General features: G+C 47.7%; 1 protein-coding gene, 1 long non-coding RNA gene and 1 pseudogene across 4 annotated transcripts in view; 2 read left to right on the top strand and 1 right to left on the bottom strand.

Annotated features, from left to right (window-relative positions):
* The window catches only part of FXN (frataxin), an 80,495-nt gene extending 67,220 nt beyond the window's left edge, over positions 1–13,275 (bottom strand). Inside the window, exons 1-2 of one of the 3 annotated variants that reach the window (XR_008509709.2) lie at positions 13,084–13,248; positions 2,672–2,769 (exon numbers count right to left, since the gene is read on the bottom strand). Coding sequence is in view for 2 of the 3 variants with exons in the window: in XM_054520019.2 (XP_054375994.2) it covers positions 2,672–2,769; positions 13,084–13,248 (263 nt within the window). In the remaining variant the exon portion in view is untranslated. Of the gene's footprint in view, positions 1–2,671; positions 2,770–12,193; positions 12,373–13,083 lie in introns of those variants that run through there. The other 2 variants (XM_054520019.2, XM_024252836.3) reach the window with 2 other exon arrangements.
* LOC134759776 (uncharacterized) overlaps positions 13,004–21,630 on the top strand; it is a 68,400-nt gene continuing 59,773 nt past the window's right edge. Inside the window, exon 1 of the long non-coding RNA XR_010136518.1 lies at positions 13,004–13,534. This is a non-coding gene — a long non-coding RNA (uncharacterized LOC134759776). The remainder of the gene's footprint in view (positions 13,535–21,630) is intronic.
* Positions 20,682–21,577, top strand: LOC134759775 (endophilin-A2-like; annotated as a pseudogene).

Below are 21,630 nucleotides of genomic sequence, written 5' to 3'. Positions count from 1 at the left end.
AGGGTGTGCTTCCCAGAGGCCAGAGGCAGCTGGACTTGGGGCATCCTGCAAGGGCTCTATGCAACCTCCCAGGACTGCCAGAAGGAGTAAGGGGAAAGCGGCAGAGAGTCTGCTGGGGGTGGGAATGCTGGAAGCTGAGGCTGGAAATGGATACCACCAAAGCAAAAACCTCAAACATGCAGCATGCAGTGCCCCTTTGAGACTGTGGCAAAGTCAATGAACAGACACCGCAGGTTGGGAGGCTCAGAGGTTCTTCAGACCTTGTGAGCCATGCAAAGCCCACTGGAAATCTGAGTCTCAGATAACCTGGAGGGCCAACTGTATGCCTACTGAACATACAGCTCTGGGGACAGTTAGAATGCTCCTGAATACGGGTGGCTTCTGTTGCTTTTAGTAGATGTGACAAGAAAAGAGTAAGCCAGGAGATGGAATGAAATGGAGCACTGGAGATAAAAGGCTGCACAAACGTGGAAAGTCAAAGGGAGAATCTAAGGCTTTCTTTTTTTTTTTTTCTTTTTTTTTTTGAGATGGAGTTTTGCTCTTGTTACCCAGGCTGGAGTGCAATGGCATGATCTGCAGCCTCCATCTCCTGGGTTTAAGCGATTCTTCTGCCTCAGGCTCCCGAGTAGCTGGGATTACAGGTGCCCGTCACCACGCCTGGCTAACTTTTTGTATTTTTAGTAGAGACAGGGTTTCACCATGTTGGCCAGGCTGGTCTTGAACTCCTGGCCTCAGTGATCTGCTCGCCTCGGCCTCCCAAAGAGGTGGGATTACAGGCGTGAGTCACCGCACTCAGCCAGAGAAGCTAAGGCTTTGAACAGCAAAGGCTTCCCATTGAGCCAAAACAAGGGACCCAGTCCTGCTGCAAAAACCAGGCTGAGGGCATTGCTGGTCTCCAATCTTATTGTTTAACATGACTTCAAGGTACCTGCCCTTAGGCTGAGACAGCTGGGCATGGGGGCATGCAAGGAGATAAGGCAGCCTGAGGCTCCCATCCAGGGAGGAAATTTGGATGTGGTTCCTGGCACATGGGACTGCCTGAAAGTGAATAGCTCAGAAGCCTACTTTTGGGAAAAGCCTATTCTCAAAGAAAAATGAGTCTGGGCTGGGCACAGTGGCTCATACCAGTAATCCCAGCACTTTGGGAGGCTGAGGCGGGCGGATTATCTGAGGTCAGGAGTTCAAGACCAGCCTGGCCAACATGGTGAAACCCCGTCTCTACTAAAAATACAAAAATTAGCTAGGTGTGGCACTGCACGCCTATAGTCCCAGCTACTCAGGAGGCTGAGGCAGGAGGATTGCTTGAACCCGGGAGGCGGAGGCTGCAGTGAGCCGAGATAGCACCACTGCACTCCGGCCTGGGTCACAGGGTGTGATTTCATAAAAGAAAAAAAAGAAAAAGACAGAGAGAGAAATGAGTCTGGCCTAAAATAGCTGATTGGAGTCTTAAAACAGCCTGTGGAACCCCAAACTGTTACCAGCAGGCAGTGGGCCGTGAAGGCTGCTTGCCCCGGAGGAGGGCACACTTCCCACTGCCTGCCTCCCCTGCGGCCAAGGAAAACAACAGACAAGGAGGAGTCTCTCGGGAGGCTGAAGCAGGGATTTGTGGAGGAACATGCTCCTCTGCCAGGGCAGAGGTTGACCCAGTGCTGCCCAGCAGGGCTCCAGTGCTGCGGGCAGCTAGTGCTGTGCCTCTTTTCTGAATGGAGTTACAGTTGCAGTTATCCTGCCCCTCTCCATCGTGTGTGTGTGTGTGTGTGTGTGTGTGTGTGTGTGTGTGTGTGTGTGTGTGTGTGTCTGTGTCTGTGTCTGTGTCTGTGTGTTTCTGTGTGTAGGTCAGAAGAAGCCATTCCTAAAGCTGAGAGAGAGAAGACTGCATGTCACCTGGAAATCTTGGACTCAGAGGTGGCTGTGGTGACCACATGGGCACCGGTTGGCTCTCTTGGGGCTGGGGGTAAATGCATCTGAGTGTGGAAGGAGGGTCCATGCAGATACTGGTTGGCAGGGAGTAGACTGTAGCCGTGCCTGACAGCTTTCCATGGGGAATGCCATGCCGGCTTTTTCCAGGGCACTTGCTAGACTATATTTCCCAGCCTCCCTTACAGTTAGCTAAGGCCACGCCACTAAGTTCTTCCCACCAGAATGTGAGTGAGGAACAAATGCTACTTCCAGCCCTTCTGTGCTTCTAGCCCTTTCTGGCAAATGGAACTTGGACCAGGTGACTCAGACTCAACAATGCAGAGGACAGTAAGGCACTGACAGATAAGGACCAAACTAGAAGCTGGAACGAGTATAGTTCCTAATTCACTTCATGAGGTATGCCAACCCTGTACTGCCCAGAGAGGAGGACACAAACGTTATTGGTTTGAGCTATTAAATATTTGGGTCTATTTGTGATAGCAGCATGGGCTATCTAACTATTAGGGTATTAAATAAAATAATATCGAAACTCTGGAAACAACCTGAATGTCCAACAATAGGGGATGGGTTAAATGGATTATGTCACATCCATACAATCTAAACTATTTCATTAAAAATAATGTGGTGGATACTCAGTCACATGGAAAGATGCCTAAGACTGTTGCTGCTCAGGAAGAAAACCAGGTTCTAATGGGAGAGGCAGGGAAGGAGAGAGGAAGATACCTATGACGTGGAAGGTGTTCTATCTTACCCTGGGTGGCCCAAAGTTCCGGATTTCCTCAAATTCATCAAATAGACACTCTGCTTTTTGACATTCCGAATCTGGTTGAGACCATGGAGGTTCGAACTCTGAAAGCCAAAGTTAAGAAGTACATTACTATTTTTCAGTGAATTATAACTCATTAATGCATAATTTATATATTGCTACTTCTACATTCAAGAGTGCCTGTAACCGAGTGCTCCATTTTTTCTAAGAAAAAGGGAATATGTTACTTTTCTTAAAAAAAATTATCCTTTCTTCTCTTCTCCTCTCCCCTGGCTCCCGGTTTCCTACTTAGCCCTTCAGAAATGCAAATACAACCTTTCACCTCCCTTTCACCATACATTCCCTGCAGGGCAAGCTTTTCTAACTGTGTGCTCTTCCAGAGCACAGATCTCTCCACATGACAGTAGATTTGCAGACCAAAGCAAACCCACCACGGAACTTTCACCTCCAGCGGGTGGTGGCCTGACACTTCCACCCTCGGGGGTTGCCTCAGGACTTTCATTCACTGGGAGGGCATACTGAAAGCATGCCCACTTGGCCACTGCTACAGCTTATTACTAACCAGGAAGGTGCCAAGTCAACTGTCCTGTAGAGTAGGCACGGAACTAGCAGAGGGACCCCCCTACTTGCCCTTGCACACTTCCCCCCTTACCTTATAAAAGTGTCCACCTTCTGCTTCCAAGGGGAAGCAGCACTTTTAAAGAAAGGCAGGATGCTTTGTACCCCTTACCCAAGCTAGTTTCGGAATAAATTCACTTTTTTTTGGTACCAGGCCTTGCTCTTGTTAATTGGACTCTGCATCCGGTAAACAACTAACCCGCATTTTGGTTACATAATTATGCTAAAGTTTTTGTTTTTGGTTTTTGCTTTTTTGTTTTTGAGATGAAGTCTCGCTCTGTCACCCAGGCTGGAGTGCAGTGGCGCGATCTCGGCTCACTGCAACCCCTGCCTCCCGGGTTCGAGTGATTCTCGTGCCTCAGCCTCCCGTGTAGCTGGGATTACAGGCACCCGCCACCACACCTGATTTTTTGTATTTTTAGTAGAGACGGGGTTTCACCATGTTGGCCAGGCTGTTCTTGAACTCCTGGCCTCAAGTGATCTGCCCTCCTCAGCTTCCCAAAGTGTTGGGATTACAGGCATGAGCCACCGCACCCGGCCCTATGTTAAAGTTTTTTAGGAATATTTCTTAGGATTTTTTTTTGACCTTCTTTTAGTGCATTGCAGTGAGTTCTCCCTGTGTCTCTCTAAGCCTGTGTTGTCCAATAGGCTAGCCAACAAGCCACATGTAGCTATTTACATTTAAATTTAATGAGATAAAATAAAGTCAGCTCCTCAACTGCACCACCAGTTTCGAGAATCCTGTGGCCACATGTGGCTAGTGGTGCAGACACAGCATTTCCATCACATCAGGAAGTTTTACTGGGCAGGACTGCTGCAGGCTGTTCAGGTTACAGGGTGGTTAGCAGGAGGCTGGGAGGCATCCACAATGCTCTTAAAAGGTCACTAAGAGAGGCAGCAGGAAATAGCAAGAGGCAGAATCCTGCTGAAGTCCAGAAGATTGGCTCTGACTGCTGACTGCTGTCTGACAGATCTTATTATCATGATCTGCGGGACAGAATGTGACCTGTTGATTTTTTTTAGTCCCTAACTGCTGGACATCCAGGTGACAGGGTCTGAGTTGATTACCACCAGCTCTGCTGACCAGCTGGGGAGATGAAGGAAATAATCAGACAAGAGCCACTGGGCCACAAGAGTGGTGCAGCTGGAGTGGAGAGATGCAGGGGAGATGACAGGGGAGGTGATGGATCGAGGCGGAGGCGGCCTGGGTCTTGCCAAGGACCTCAGCTGGACGTCATCCTGGGAAGGCACCAAAGGGCTTTAAGAGATTGGTGATAAGATTTACATTCTCCAAAGGTCACTGGTTGCCATGCAGAGAAGAGGCGAGACACTGTTAGTTACTGCTCTTGAGGCAGCAGTGCCCTTAGCAAACTCAGAAAAGAGAAGGCAGAAGGCACAGGGATGGGAAGTGAGTGGAGGAGGAAACGGGCTGGGGGACAGTGGAGGGGAAGGGTGGGGCAGAGTGCAGACCTTAGAAACACATGTCTCTGAAGAAGTGAGAGGGCAGCCATGATAACCACTGTTAGAGCTATCGCACATTCTACAGTGTTCTCCGTCTGCTCGACACCGCTCTCAGCCTTTATGTAAATAGACTCAGTCTTCATTACAATCCTGTGAGGGACGTACTCTTACTACAGTCCTTATTCTTGGTAGTTGCCACAAACACTCAACGAGCAAATTATTTATAGGAGAAATACAAGGCTAGGTCCCCTGTAAGCTGCTAGTCACAACGTTACCAATCGATCAATATATAACCTTATTTCTGTTTAAAGACACCTTATGTAATATATATAGTTGATTCATTAACACTGATCTTGGCTGGGCATGGTAGCTCACACCTGTAATCCCTGCACTTTGGGAGGCCAAGGTGGGAGGATTACTTGAGCTCAAGAGTTTGAGACCAACCTGGGCAACACAGAGAGACCTCATTTCAACTTGAAAAATAAAAAACATGAGGCCGGGCATTGTGGCTCGCGCCTATAATCCCTGCAGTTTGGGAGGCAGAGGCGGGTGGATCACCTGAGGTCAGGAGTTCAAGACTAGCCTGGCCAACATGATGAAACCCCGCCTCTACTAAAAACACAAAAATTAGCGAGGCGTGATGACATGTGCCTGTAATCTCTGCTACTCAGGAGGCTGAGGCAGAAGAATTGCTTGAATCCGGGAGGTGGAGGTTGCAGTGAGCCAGGATCGTACCATTGCACTCCAGCCTGGGCGATGAGCAAAATTCCATCTTAAAAAAAATCAAAAACATTATCTGGGTGTGGTGGGGTGTACCTGTAGTCCCAGCTACTCAGGAGGCCGAGGGGGGAGGATTGCTTGAGCCAGAGAGGTAGAGGCTGCAGTGAGCTATGATTACACCATTGCACTCCAGCAGCCTGGGCAACAGAGGGAGACCCTGTCTCAAACAACAACAATAACAAATTAATTGATCTCAGGACAACAGCACCTTAACTCATGCCTGACAAAGCTTCTCTAACACATGCATTTTCTCTGTAAGGAACATCACAGCCTCCTCGTGCTGAACTTTGCACTACACTTGGAGACAATTTTAACAGAGAAATAACCAAGAAAAAAGCATAAAAATCTGAAAAACATGGCACTAACCAGACCGTGAAAAGGACACTGTTTACACTATGACAGCTGAAATAAGAAGGCAGGGCAGCACTTTGTTGGACCTTGGCTGGGAACATGAGCCTGGAGGAGCTCACATTTTTTTGCCGCTCTGCACACATCTTTGAAATGACCGCAAAAGGCCAGGGGTACCGATTTTGGGGTAACAAATTTTAGTAAGTGGGGAAATTAACAAGTACAGAATCTTAACGAATGAGGATCAACTATAGTTGTGTTTTACAGATAAGGAAACTGATGCACCAAAGGATAACTTGCCTACACAGATACAGAGACATTAAGTGGCAGAGCTGGGATTGAATCCAAGCTGTCTGGCCCCAGAGTCTGTGCACAGTGGAAGGAATTGTTTTCCCAGGAATTAAAGCAGTGCTCAAAACATCCAAGGAAAAGTATCTGAGAATGTGGGGCTCACCTCAGAGAAGTTCCCGTCTTTCCAGGATCCTGGCCCCTCAAACCTTAGTTGTCTTAGTCGCTGATACCTTCACAATAGCTGTTTTTGTTTGTGTGTGTGTGTGTGTTTAATTTAACAGAGATTTGATGGTTGTTATTGGTGGGAGGGTCAAATGCAGGTTACTCATTCAAAGGCACAAGTAGAAGCCTTTCTTCGGCTGTTTTTAATCATAAAAAAGAACCGTTGCCAAATACTCCTTGCTTTATATTTTACCTGCTTTTGCCAATTTAATATTCCTTGGGCAACTGCTAAACCTTTTGGAACCTCAGTTTAATCCTCTGAAGGAAGGGATCGTGGTACTCACAACAAACCTCACAACCGTGAGCATAAAACAAGAGAACAGAAATACCCCAAGTACAGAACCTGAGGGTATTCAGGCTCTGAACAAAAGAATGGAGACCTAGGTGAGAGGCAAACTTCGGCCTCTGCCTGAGGGAGGCTCCATTCTGTTCTGCTTGAGGGAGGCAAAGCTTGGAGGTCAAGGTCATAGGATGAGTGTTCTTCCTTTTTTTTTTTTTTCTGAGACGGAGTCTTGCTCTGTCGCCCAGGTTGGAATGCAGTGGCGCAATCTAGGCTTATTGCAACCTCCGCCTCCCGGGTTCAAGAGATTCTCCTGCCTCAGCCTCCTGAGTAGCTGGGATTAGAGGCGTGCACCTCCATGCCCAGCTAATTTTTGTGTTTTTAGGAGAGACGGGTTTCAGCATGTTGGTCAGGCTGGTCTTACTCCTGACCTCATGATCCACCCACCTTGGCCTCCCAAAGTGCTGGGATTACAGGCGTAAGCCACCGCACCTGGCCAGGATGAGTGTTCTTTCTAAAGCCAACCGGCAGCCACCTCTCCCTCTAACTCCAGGTCACCCGTGAGCCCTTGGACCACAAGTCATGGTAGGCTTGCCTAGCTTGAGGCTTCAGATGTGTGTGCTCGCTCACACAATGCCTGCTCATGGGATGCATTTGAGGAAATATTAGATAGTTTCTGGACCTAAAGTCTCAGGCCCAGGGTTCAGGAACCACTTGACCCAATCATTGCCCACCTCCTGGTAAGGACTGGCCTGGATTGCCAGCAGGGAGCCCAGCTTTCCTTCCCAGGTGTCCCCTTGTCACCCCCGGCCCTGTCAAACCACAGCACTTGAAGAGTGAATCAGGACCCATATCTCGCAGGGGAGGATGAACTGGTACCACCACTTTTGGCATCAAATGAGTTGATTATTGGCTGCCCCTTTGCCCAGCAATTCCATTCTGAGAAATTCATCTGAAAGGAACTTCTGTCCAGGCACAAGAACAGTCACAGCAGCACCATCATAACAACAGAACACTGCAATCAACCAAATGTCACCTAAAGGAGCCTGGATAGAGTGTGATATATTTACCCAACCAGATACTATCCAGCAGTGAAAACAAATAAAGGACAACCGCATGCATCGATGCAGATGACGCTCAAAAACAGTGTTGAACAAAAGGAGCAAGCCATAGCAGAATAGATACGGCAGAACACCTCGTATATAAACAATACATGGATTGGGGGAGATACAGATGAGGTCAAACTCTAAGAAAAGGAGGGTACAATTAACAGAATTTGGGCTGGCAGATTCCTCCAGGGAGGACAGGGCAGTGATGAGGTGAAGACAAGGGCCTCCAGAGGAACAAACAAATTCTATCTCTTAACCTGGTGTCAGGGATACAAGTATCTGTTATTTGTCTTAGTCTGGGATGTTATAACAAAGTACCAGCCACTAGGTGCCTTATAAACAATAGAAATGTGTTTCTCAGAGTCCTGGAGGGTGGGAAATCCAAGATCAATGCACCAACAGCTATGGTGTCTGGTGAGGGCCAGTTTCCTGGTTCATAGATGATGCCTTGTCACTGGGCTCCGTTGGGCTATTTTAGAAGGGCACTAATCCCAATCATATGGGCTCCACCCTCATACCTCATCACCTCCCAAGGGCCCCAGCTCCTAATATCACTTTGGTGATTAGGTTTTAACATATGAATTGTGGGGTGACATAAACAAGCAGACCATAGCATTTATTATTAGTTTATAAGCACTATAAATATTTATTTATTTATTTATTTATTTGAGATGGAGTCTCGCTCTGTCATCCAGGCTGGAGTGCAGTGGCACGATCTCGGCTCACTGCAAGCTCCGCCTCCCGGGTTCACGCCATTCTCCTGCCTCAGCCTCCCGAGTAGCTGGGACTACAGGTACCCGTCACCATGCCTGGCTAATTTTTTGTATTTTTAGTAGAGATGGGGTTTCATCGTGTTAGCCAGGATGGTCTCGATCTCCTGACCTCCTGATCCACCCACCTCGGCCTCCCAAAGTGCTGGGATTACAGGCGTAAGCCACCGCGCCCGGCAGCATATAAATATTTATATATCCTTTTCTATGTGTAAACTTGGGTAAATTGTCTGCAAGACATTTGATTTGAAAGTGAGTGAGGGTATAACCTGCTTGTTAGGCCTAAAGCCAAAAGGTCATAGGGTCACAGGTGACGGTCTTGTCCCTCTAGGAAAATGGACAGATGTCTAAAAGCTGTCCAAGGCATGCAGAAGTGGATGCCACAGGAGCTTATTGAGTCATTTAAGAGGCAGCATGCTATGGTTTGAATGTTTGTCACCTCCGAAACTCATGTTGAAACTTAATTCCCAATGTGGCAGTAATGAGAGGTGGGGCCTTTAAGCGGTGACTGGGTCATGAAGGTTCTTCCCTCAATAATGGATTAATCCATTCATAGATTAATGGGTTATCATGGGAGTGAAACTAGTTAGGCTTTATAAGAAAAGAAAAAGACATCTGAGGTAGCACACTCAGCCCCTTACCATATGACGCCCGGTGCCGCCTCAATACTCTGCAAAGTCCCCACCAGCAAGAAGGGACTTGACTTTGGACTTCTCAGCCTCCAGAGCAGTAAGAAAAAATTTTTTTACCATATAAATTGCCCAGTTTCAGGTATTCTGTCACAAGCAACAGAAAATGGACTAAGAAACATCCAGTTATCTCCTCCTCGAAGCTGTCTCCAGTATTTAAGAGGAAACGTTAAAGACGCAGCCCCGTCACATCCCTCCATCAAATGGACTAAGACACATCCAGTTATCTCCTCCTCAAAGCTGTCTCCAGTATTTCAGAGGAAATGTTAAAGATGCAGCCCCTGTCACATCCCTCCATCAAAAAACATAGGCTGCCTCGTGGAATCAGAGTCCTTCCCAGCCTCCAGGTAGGTAAGGCTGGGGCTGGGGGGTGTGGGGCTGTGCTCTTAAAAGCCGTTTCTGTGGATTCTTGGTTCTGCTGAGTAGCCAGATCTGAGAACCAATGATCAGGTACTAAATATGCTGTCCCATGTGGTGGTCACGAGCTCCCATGGCTACTGAGCACTAGAAATGTGGTTAATGGGACTGAGGACCTGGATTTTCACAGTCTCGCTCTGTTGCCCAGGTTGGAGGGCAGTGGTGCGATCTCGGCTCACTGCAACCTCCACCACCTCCCGGGTTCAAGCAATTATCCTGCCTCAGCCTCCTCAGTAGCTGGGATTACGGGCGAGTGCCACCACACCCAGCTAATTTTTGTATTTTTAGTAGAGATGGGGTTTCACCATGTTGGCCAGGCTGGTCTCAAACTCCTGACCTCAGGTGATCCGCCCGTCTCAGCCTCCCAAAGTGCTGGGATTACAGGTGTGAGCGACCACACCCGGCCTAGGAGACATTTAAGTGTGTTTGGAACAACTTGACTATGTGAACCTTCATTTTTAATTGTGAATTTTATAAAACTAAATACAGATCGAGCATTTACTTAGAAATTGTGAATTGAGACATGCAGGAAGTATACGAGTATGAAAGAGTATGCAAGATATCTTATTACAGATTTTTTTTTTGTGTCACAGAATCCCCCAAAATCTTGGCTCACTGCAACCTCTGCCTCCTGGGCTCAAGTGATTCTCATGCCTCAGCCTCCCGAGTAGCTGGGACTACAGGCACCCACCACCATGCTGAGCTAATTTTTAGTAGAGATGGGGTTTCACCATGTTGGCCAGGCTGGTCTCGAACTCCTGATCTCAGATGATCCACTCGCCTCGGCCTCCCAAAGTCCTGGGATTACAGGCATAAGCCACCGTGCCTGGTCTCATTACTGATTTTTAAAATACTGATTACATGTTGGAATGATAGTATTTTGTAGGTACCAGGTTGAATAAATACATTGTTGAAAATGATTTTTTTTTCTTTTTAACTAGAAAATGTAGAATTATGTGTGTGGCTCCCATTCTGTTTCTGTTGAACAGCTGCTCTAGAAGTAGATGCAAGGGATAGAGAAAAGGGTGGGGAAGAGGCCTTCAAGTGAACTCAGTTTCTGATGAATTTTGGAGACCAAGGGGAGCTTAGGGTCAATCCAGGACAGTCAGGGCTTTAAAATAATTAAACAGGATGGTGGCCCCAGTTGCCACTGCCACCCACCCAACTCCTCAAATACCCAAGATGTGCAAGGGAACTGTGGAACAGACAGGCTAAACAAATGTGATTAATTCAGTATAGAAAAAAAGAGGCCCAGCTGGTGACAGAGGTTGCTAACCACCTATCCAGAAACCCAGTGTCCACCTCCTGGGCACCAGCGCCAAGTTGGGTGTGTTTGTCAGTCAACAGCCCTTAACAGCCACCAGGTACCATCTAAAAAACTGTACCACCTCTTGTCATTCTCCTAAATTAAAAACTCTGCTGATGGCCAGATGCGGTGGCTCACGCCTGTAATTCCAGCACTTTGGGAGGGCGAGGTGGGCGGATCACCTGAGGTTGGGAGTTCGAAACCAGCCTGACCAACATGCAGAAACCTGTCTCTACTAAAAATACAAAATTAGCCGATAATCCCAGCTACTCGGGAGGCTGAGGCAGGAGAATCACTTGAACCTGGGAGGCAGAGGTTGCAGTGAGCTGAGACTGAGCCACTGCACTCCAGCCTGGGCAACAAGAGGGAAACTGTGTCTCAAAAAAAAAAAAAAAAACCAACTCTGCTGACAACCCATGCTGTCCACACAGGCAGGGGTGGAAGCCCAATACGTGGCAGCTCAGGTAGTGCACAGAAGCCAAGTAATAAATGTCTGCTTTCTTAGAGGGGATCTAAGGACCATCATGGCCACACTTGCCTATTTTTCCAGAGATGCTGGGAAATCCATTTTATTTTTTATTTATTTATCATTATTATTTTTTGAGACGGAGTCTTGCTCTGTCGCCCAGGCCGGAGTGCACTGGGCGATCTTGGCTTAATGCAACCGCTGCCTCCCGGGTTCAAGCGATTCTCCTGCCTCAGCCTCTGGAGTGGCTGGGATTACAGGCGTGCGACACCACGCCCGGCTAACTTTTCTTTCTTCTTCTTCTTTTTTTTTTTTTTTTTTGTATTTTTTAGTAGATACTGGGTTTCACCATGTTGGCCAGGCTAGTCTTGAACTCCTGACCTCAGGTGATCCACCTGCCTAGGCCTCCCAAAGTGCTGGGATTATGGGCATGAGCCCCTGCGCCCTGCCAGGAAATCCATTTTCTAAGTCCTAACTTTTAAGCACTGGCAACCAATCCCAAAGTTTCTTCAAACACAATGTGGGCCAAATAACACGTGTGGGAAGTTTAAGCCTAAAGTACAAACTCCGGAGAGCAACACAAATATGGCTTGGACGTGGCCTGCCTCTTTCATCTCCCCTAATACATGCGGCGTACCAGCCACTCGGAAGGGATCCCCTTCCGCCTTCCTGGCCTTTGCCTAGACGGTTCCCTCCTCGTGGAACACCCTCCACCACTTCCTTGGCATCTTCAAGACCCTCATTAAATACCATGTCCTCCCCTTGAGGAATCTTCCTCACCCCCACAGCCATTCTTCGGGTTTCCTCCTTTCAAGTCGTGGCGTAACTGGGTCAGATATTTCTTTGTACCCCCAAGGGAAGAAAAGGCAACTAATTTGAAGTTCTGAAGACTTTATCTATGTTATTCCCATTTAATCCTCACACCAGGTCCGCAAAATGGGCATCACCTTTATCTTCTCCCTACAGAAAACAAAGCCACGTCTCAGAGAGTTTAGGGGATCCCCCAAGGTCACACAGCTCTGCGGAGTGGGGCAGAATTTGGAATAAAGGTCGGGTCAGTTTCCAAAAGTCAGGGCCCCTGCTGCTCTAGCTATCCTGCAGCTCTCAAAGTTTCACCTCGTTCCAGGAAAGCATTTCGTTCAAAAAAATCCAGCCTCGAAAATATTAGGTGTGCGCGCCCGTGCGCGCAAACACACACACACAACACACACGCTATATACAGATACAGACACACACATTATGTGTATGTATATAGTAGCAGATACCATCTATTAATATTACTGAAACAAGTTATCGCAGAGAAGTGACAAGCATGGAGACAGCCGCAGACCCCTCGAAACCGGTCCCCTCCACCAGCCTGCCCTGCCTTCGCCCGTGCCTTGCCCCGCAGTCGCACCGCAGGACAAAATGTCCCCTTTTCCATCGGAAAGCAGAAGCCAGTGTAAATGCAACCGGGAGAACTAGAGAAGGGAGTTGCAAGGCCGCTTCCGCCGGGCCGCCCTGAGAGGGAGCGGGGTGAGCTAGCCCAGCGCGCGTCCCCGGAGCGTCCCCGGCGTGCGCGGCGCCTCCCTGCGCCTGCAGGCGTGCGGCGTGCGGCGTAGGTCGTGCGGCCCGCGGCTGTTCCCGGCGCGGATACTTACTGCATGGCGGGGCGTGCAGGTCGCAGCGATGCCGGTGCGCAGGCCCCGGCGGCTGCAGAGTGGGGCCAACTCTGCCGGCCGCGGGACCCGGGTGAGGGTCTGGGCCTGGGCTGGGCTGGGGGACGCCAAGAGGCCGGCTAGTGCGCGGCGCCCGAGAGTCCACATGCTGCTTCGGGTCTGCCGCCGGCTCCGCCCTCCAGCGCGGGGTGCTGCGGCGACCCCTGGTGGCCACTGGCCGTAGGCACTCTTCTGTGGGGAAACAGCTGGAGGTTGGACCTCAGGAAGAACTTCCCAGCTTAGCACTATTCGTGCATTTAACAAAAATGGAGAGCCTGCTTTGTGCAAAGCACGGACTGCAACCAGGACCCCTGACCCCAGGGAGACTGCAGCCTGGTGGCCCGCCGCTTCCAGAATTCTAAACAGGAGGAACTTGGGAGTTGCTGTCTTGCTGGTAAGTGGGTGAATGCACGAATTGAGGCTGCTTGGCCGCCGGTATGGGTTTACAGCAGTTGCGTATGTGGGGCCAGGAGACGGATGCCTTGTGTAAATCTGTACTCTGCCCACTTCCTAGCTGTGTGAGCAGAGGGCAAGTTAGTTAACCTCTCTGTGCCTTGTTTATAAAATGCGTTTTATAAAAGTTCCTACTTCATAGGATTGTGGTAAGGATAAAATGAGTTAAGCCCTATAAAGTTTTTTTTTGGACAGGGCATGGTTCCTGTTAAGTGCACAATAAATATTGGTAATAGATTTTATTTATTTATTTATTTATTTATTTATTTATTGAGACGGAGTCTCGCTCTGTCGCCCAGGCTGGAGTGCAGTGGTGCGATCTCGGCTCACTGCAAGCTCCGCCTCCCGGGTTCACGCCATTCTCCTGCCTCAGCCTCCCGAGTAACTGGGACTACAGGCGCCTGCCACCATGCCCGGCTAATTTTTTGTATTTTTTTTTTTTTTTAGTAGAGACGGGGTTTCACCGTGTTAGCCAGGATGGTCTCGATCTGCTGACCTCGTGATCCACCCGCCTCCTTTATTTGTTTGTTTGAGACAGTCTCACTCTGTTGCCCAGGCTGGAGTGCAGTGGTGCGGTCCTGGCTTACTGCAACTTCCCCCTCCCGGGCTCAAGCAGTCCTCCCATTTCAGCCTTCCAAGTAGCTGGGACTACAGGTGTGCGCCACCACGCCCAGCTAGTTTTTGTATTTTTTGTAGAAAGGGGGTTTCGCTATGTTGCCCAGGGTGGTCTTGAACTTCTAGGCTCAAATGATCCGCCCGCCTGCACCTCACAAAGTGCTGAGACGACAGGCGTGAGCCACCATGCCTTGCCTATGGTTGATAGATTTTAAAAGAGAATTTTATTTCCGTTACATATTACAAAGGGATGCAAATTGTGAAAGTTTTCTTCACATTTTATATATGCTTTAGAGGATGTCAAATGTGAGCCAAGTGTGGTAGTGCATGCCTGTGATCTCAGCTACTCAGGAGGCTGAGGCAGGAGGATCACTTGAGCCTGGGAGCTCAAGGCTGCAGTGAGCTATGATTGTGCCTGTGAATAGCCACTGCATTCCAGCCCGGCCATCATAGCAAGATACTGTCTTAAAAAAAAAAGAAAAAAGAAAATGTCAATTGTGTACGCTTTTCATGGCAGAGAAGATGGGAAGGTACTAAAGTTCTTCCAAAGCCACTTTGTGAATCGTGAAGAGAGACATCTTTACATACTTAGGATGCTAAATGACAAGTGTCAAGAGGAATGTAAACTAACAGGTATGAGTGTTGAGTGGGAGATTTATATAGAGCTAGGGATGGGGGAACCAAGGAAGTATTCATGGAAGAAGTGGCATTGGCACAGGGCCTTCAAAAATAGGGTGGAGGAGGTGGGATCTGATTGCCTATCAAAGAGGTGGTCCAGGGCATTCTGGATGAGAGACATCCTTCTGTGTTTAATTAATTCTAGGCAGCTGCTTAAATACTGTTATGTATATGCCAGGCCTGGAGAAATCATTTTCCCCCTGCAAAGTATCTGGAGATGCTTTTGATTGTCACAATGGGCAGCTGTGGGGTGGGTGTGTTCTACTGGCATCTAGTAGGTAGAGGCCAGGGATGAAACATCCTGTGATGTGCAGGACAGCCCCCCACCTGTGCAACAAAGAACTATCCAGTCCAAAATACTGCCAAGATTGAGAAGCCCTCCTTGAAGCCATAAAGGGAGAGCCCATAGGCATCAAAGGGGAGTGTTTTCATTGCCAGCCATGGTCTCAGACTCTGCCACACCAACAGTGAGGCCCTTCCTCACATCATCAGAACTGCATTATATACTCAGAGAGAGAAAGCTGCATCATTAGTTATTATTATTATTTGAGACAGAGTCTTGCTCTGTTGCCCAGGCTAGAATGCAGTGGTGCCATCTCTGCTCACTGCAATCTCCACCTCCTGGGTTCAAGAGATTCTGTCTGAGCCTCCAGAGTAGCTGGGATTGCAGGTGCCCACACCACGCCTGGCTAATTTTTGTATTTTTAGTAGATACGGGATTTCATCATGTTAGCCAGGCTGGTCTCGAACTCCCGACCTCAGGTGATCCGCCCGCCTCGGCCGCCCAAAGTGCTGGGATTATAGGCGTGAGCCACCGCACCCTGTGCTACATCATTATTAGCTATCATGCTTAGCAAGTTCTGGCATAGAAAGGTCACTAGCAAATGCTCCAGCTCCCTGCAAAGTTGATATCATTGCCCCATCTTTTTGGCCAAAGAAATAGACCTAGAGTAGCAGATCAGAGAAGATGAAGGCTTTGCAAGAACTTGTCCTTCTCCAGTTCCTTGGAGGTAGTCAAGAGGAATCAGGCACACTTGGTAAGAAGCTGGGGCACTGTGGCATGGGCAGACAAAGATGTTGAGGGACCCTATGGTACACTGTACCTGTTCCTCTCTTGGTTGCTTTTAGCTTCAAGTAGGCAGGTCCTAATAGCTGTCAGGTTATGGGTAGGGGAGGATTTCACCAGAATTCCCATGCTCTGCCATTAGGATATTTTGATAGGATTTATCAGAGGGCAATGATTATCAAATGTGGTCCCTGGGCCAGCAGCCTCAGCATCACCTGGAAACTTGTTAGAAATACAAATTCTCAGGCCCTATTCTCGACCTACTGAATCAGAATCTCTGGGGTTTCAAGGCCCAGCAATCCATGGTTTAACAAGACCTCCAGGTGATTCTAATGTGCTTTAAAGTTTCAGAAGCACTGCAGTAGCATAGGCCTTGGGCAAAATTGTGAGTTAAGCCAGTGTCACCAGGGTGATCATTTTAAATCTAAAAATCTAAATCTCAAATGTGAATCTAACCATAGCCCTCCGCTTTCACCACCGTCAAGACAAATTCCAGCTTTCTTAGCATGACAGAGGAAGCTTTCTTGCCCACCTTAGCTCTCCCAGTGCCCTTACCACTCTCTTCTGTACACCCCACTCTGCATATTGGGAGGCATCTAGACATCTTTGCTTCTCCAAGCTGTTTGTAGTTCCTAGAACAAGTGATGCTTTTTCCCTCTCTGGCTATCCCTCATGTTGTTCCTTAGTCTTCCATCCCTTTGCCTGGTATGGAAGATTGGATCTTCCAAAGAAGGCCACACCAATATTTGTCACATGTCATATGCTGTTTGGGACTTTGACATTCCTGTCACCCAGGGATGTTATCTATTCTCCTCCCTTCGAATTCGGGTTGGGGCTATAACTATTCCAACCAATAGGGTACTGCAGAAGTGATGCTTGGTGACTTCCAAGTCCAGGTCATAAAAAGGATACAGCTTCCTCCGAACTCCCTCTTTTTTTTTGTTTTTTGTTTGTTTGTTTGGGTTTTTATTTGTTTGAAACAGAGTCTCATTCTGTTGCCCAGGCTGAAATGCAGTGGTGTGGTCATAGCTCACAGCAACCTTGACCTCCTGGGATCAATTGATCCTCCTGCCTCAGCCTCCTAAGTAACTGGGACTATAGGTGTGCATCACCACACCTGGCTAATTTTTAAAATTTTAAAAATTTTTGTTAGAGACAGAGTCTCACTGTGTTGCCCAGGCTGGTCTTGAACTCCTGAACTCAAGCAACCTCCCACCTCAGCCTCCCAAATTGCTGAGATTACAGGTGTGAGCCACTGTGTCTGGCATTCCCTCTTTTTGGGATGCTGACACTGAGGACCAGCCATCATGTTCTGAGGAAATCCAAACTAGCCAAAGTAGAGAGACAATGTAGAGAGAGCTGAGGCCCCCTCAGCCAACAGCCAGGGTCAACCAGTAGACGTGTAAATGAGTCATTCTTCAGATAAATTCCAGCCCCCAGCCTCCCAGTCTTCCAGCTGAATCCTTAGACATCATGGAGCAGAAACAAGGTATGCCTTATGTGTTCCATGTGAATTTAAGGCCCACAGAATCTCTGGGCAGAAAAGATGTTTTCATAGCTTTAATCCAGTGTGTTTTAGGTAATTTATTACACAGCCATAGTAACTGGAACATGGGGCTACTTTCTCCATATCCTGTAGGACTCAACTCAAATGTCAGAGGTGACTTCCTCCAGAATCTTTTTATGAAACCAAACTTCCATATTCCTACAGGTGTGCCTTAGGTACCTCTCTCTGTTTCCACAGCCTGCAGTGTAATTGTTAGTTTTCCGGTTTATCTAATATCTCTGACATAAACACTCTACTGGTGAATGAGTGATACTCTTTGTTGGCCTCCTGTTTCTTCAGTAGCAATCACTGTTGCTAAGGGAATGGGGTAACACAATTGGCCAGTTCAGGGAGCAGGGCATATTACCTAATGAAGGGCAGTGAGAAACCTTGCAGGACACCAAAACAAAAACAAAACAAGACAAAACCCAGTCCTCTACAGATGACCAAACCTTAAGTCTCCAGATTCTCACTCGTTCTTGCTTAGTCCTAGGCTTCAGCTCAGTGCTATGATTCAGTGCCTAAAGACTTAACTTCCTGTCAGGAGGTGACTTCAGCTCTGGGGAAAGGAAAGCCCACTGCATTTGCTTGGATTGATTGGTAAGAGAGACTGATAAAAGGATGTTCTTTGACATTTGCCAGGGGCAATTTTTTTCTATAATGAGGGAAGAGAAACAGCTGTATGTCCCAGGAGACTGATTATGGCGCTAGAGTCAAATCCACACTCTGGAATGCAATTTGATACATCACCTTAATATTAATATAGATTAAATTAATAAGATACTCAGCAAAGTAATCAATAATTCCAAAGTCAATAAATATTAAACATGTGAATGATGTAGATAATGAGCGAATTATTGAACGTTTCAGTGGCCAGAAAAAAGGAGGTTTGGATTTATTTTCTGAGAGTGGCTCCCTGTAGGGTCCCTTGGGCAGTGTGTGATAGCTTTTGATCTGTGATCTGACAGATTAAGGGAGCTTCAGGAAGAGGCCTGTCTCTGTTGTACAAAAATACTCTTCTTGGTTACTGTTTGAGGGGACAAGAGGAAAGAAGCGTGTGATGTATCTGAAATATAGCCTTTAGAGAGTCATTCTTTGTGTTAACTAAGGAATTTGTATTAATATGCCTAATGAAACCACCTTTGTAAAGGTTATGACAGTGACAGAAATTTAGCTTGGCTGACTCCATCTTGCTTCTAGTCTCACAGGCTGGCTGTCCTCACTTATTCCTGGGCATATAACAAAGGCCACGCCAAGCTAACTGTGGGAGGAATTTAGTGTATAGCTTAACTTTGAAGCAAGAATGATAATAGTCCCTCCCTAAAACTGAGCCCCTCCTTTTTCGGGGACTGAAACTGCCTTTGTAAAACTAATGAAAGGCCACAAGATTAGGATTATAGGAGGGGTCTGAATTCTGCTAAGATGTAGGCATAGCTTGCCTTTCTATAATCTGTGCTGGAGGTCACAAGATTTGTGACTTCCCTGTTTGCTCTTGTAAATAACATCACTATTGTAGAACCTAAGATTGGTCTTTTGAGATGATTTTCAGAACTGTGCATTCTGGATACCAACTGACTTCACTTAGACTTGCGACTCATGACTCAGCCAGTCCTGTGGCCCCCACCCTATGGTGGACTCAGCACATGAGGATTGTTTGCCATGCTTTATCCCCAGTCAGCAGCATCCATTCCCTAACTCCCTGCCTACCAACTAATCCATAAAAACCCTAGCCTCTGAATTCTCAGAGAAACTGATTTGAATAATGAACTCTTGTCTTTCATGTGGCCAGCCCTTGCCTTAATTAAACTGTTTCTTTACTGCAATACTGCTGTCTCAGTGAATTGGCTCTATCTGTCCAGCATGCAAGAAGTATAGTATAGTAGAAACAAGTAGACTTTGTGGGCTCAGACAAATGTATTTGCAAAGCATAGTTTTCAAAAAGTTAAAAACAATCCTCATGCAAATTTGTAGTGAGCATGCATCAAAGGTTAATTAATTAGTGGAGTTTTATGGACTGAAGTGTGTTCTCCCAAAGTCCATAGGTTGAAATTTTAACTGCCGGGACATTCAGAATATGACTATATTTGGAGATAAAGCCTTTAAAGAAGTAATTAAGGTTGGCCAGGCATGGGGGCTCATGCCTGTAATCCCAGCACTTTGGGAGGCCGAGGCAGGTGGATCACCTGAGGTCAGGAGTTCGAGACCATGGTCAACATGGTGAAACCCCGTCTCAACTAAAAATACAAAAAAAAAAAAAAAAAAATTAGCTGGACATGGTGACGGGTGCCTGTAATCCCAGCTACTCAGGAGGCTGAGGCAGGAGAATCACTTGAACCCAGGAGGCGGAGGTTGCAGTGAGCTGAGATTGCGCCATTGCACTCCAGCCTGGTGACAGAGCAAGACTCCGTCTCAAAAAAAAAAAAAAGTAATTAAGGTTAAATAAGGTCTCAAGTGTAGGTCCTAATGTGAAAGGAGTGGTGTCTTTATAAAATGAGAAAGAAACACCAGGAGCACATGTGCACAGAGAAAAGACCACAGGAAGAGGCAGCAAGAGGGCAGCCCCCTGCAAGCCACAGGGAGAGGCCTCAGAGGAAACCAACCCTGCCAGCACCTTGATCTTGAACTTCCATTATCCAGAATTCTGAGCAAATAGATTTCCGTGGTTTAAGCCAGCCAGTCTGTGGTATCTTGTTATGGCAGGCCTAGCAAAATACAAGAGGGAGCCAGCGGGAAGACAAACTGGTTTAGAGGAAGCTGGAAGAAACTGATCTATAATAGTCAGTGATAAAAAGAGCATTCTGGAGTAAGATTGCTAAGTGAGATACACAACTGGGTAGTGTCCTTCAGGTCTATAAAACTATAATCTTTGGGGTTACTTTCTTAGACAAGAGTCATTTGCATCTTGCCAGTTTTCTACAAGCTGACATTCTTTTCTCTTTTGTTTATTTATTTATTTATTTATTTATTTATTTATTTTTTTTTTTGGCTCATGTGTAATGATCTTTAATGCGTATTGAAAAATTACTATTCTCAAGTAAGGATACTGTATATCTCAGGTCATTTGCAGTCTCAAAGTTTTGTCAGTATACTTTAAAACAATCCTGGGAACAGATCTATATTGAAGGAGACTAAAGAATCATAAACTCGAGGCGGTGCCGGGGCAAGTGCAGAGCTGGCAAGCACATGGTGGGGCCTCTGAGGCGTGCAGAGGGTTGCAGCACCTGGGAGCCTGTTGCTGGTGGAGTCCGGGCGGGAGGTTCGGCGGTGGGAGGCAGCATGTCAGTTGCAGGGCTGAAGAAGCAGTTCTACAAGGCGAGCCAGCTGGTCAGTGAGAAGGTCGGAGGGGCTGACGGGACCAAGTTGGACGATAACTTCAAAGAGATGGAGATGTCATCAGCAAGGCGGTGATGGAAATGCTGGCAAGGACCATCAAGTACCTGCAGCCCAACCCAGCCTCGCAGGCTAAGCTGACCATGCTCAACACGGTGTGCAAGATCCGGGGCCAGGTGAAGAACCCCGGCTACCCGCATTCGGAGGGGCTCCTGAGTGAGTGCCTGATCCGCCACCAGGAGGAGCTGGGCAACGAGTCCAACTTCAGTGATGCACTGCTCGATGCCGGTGAATCCATGAAGCACCTGGCAGAGGTGAAGTACTCCCTGGACATAGAGGTCAAGCAGAACTTCATTGACCTCCTCCAGAACCTGTGTGAGAAAGACCTGAAGGGGATCCCGCACCACCTGCAGAAGCTGGACGGCCGCCGCCTGGACTTAGAATAAAAGAAGTGGCAGGGCAAGAGCCCCGATGAGGAGCTGTGCCAGGCACTGGAGAAGTTTGAGGACTCCAAGGAGGTGGAAGAAACCAGCATGCACAACCTCCTGGACACCAACATTGAGCAGGTGAGTCAACTCCCAGCCCTGGTAGAGGCGCAGCTGGACTACCATTGGCAGGCTTTGCAGATCCTGGACGAGCTGACAGAGAAGCTCAAGCACAGGATGCGGAAATCTTCCTCACATCAAATATTTGAAAAGAAACTAGAAACTGTCCAAGCGCATTTCTACTTCACCCACCCGCAGATGTAGTTTTCTCCGCACGTGCGCGCCTTCCCACCTCCCCGCCCTCAGGGTCCACGGCC

Source organism: Pongo abelii, chromosome 13 (assembly GCF_028885655.2).
Source record: "Pongo abelii isolate AG06213 chromosome 13, NHGRI_mPonAbe1-v2.0_pri, whole genome shotgun sequence".
NCBI lineage: Eukaryota > Metazoa > Chordata > Mammalia > Primates > Hominidae > Pongo > Pongo abelii.
The sequence above is the reverse complement of the archived record's forward strand: the minus strand, read 5'-3'. Positions and strand labels throughout refer to the sequence as shown.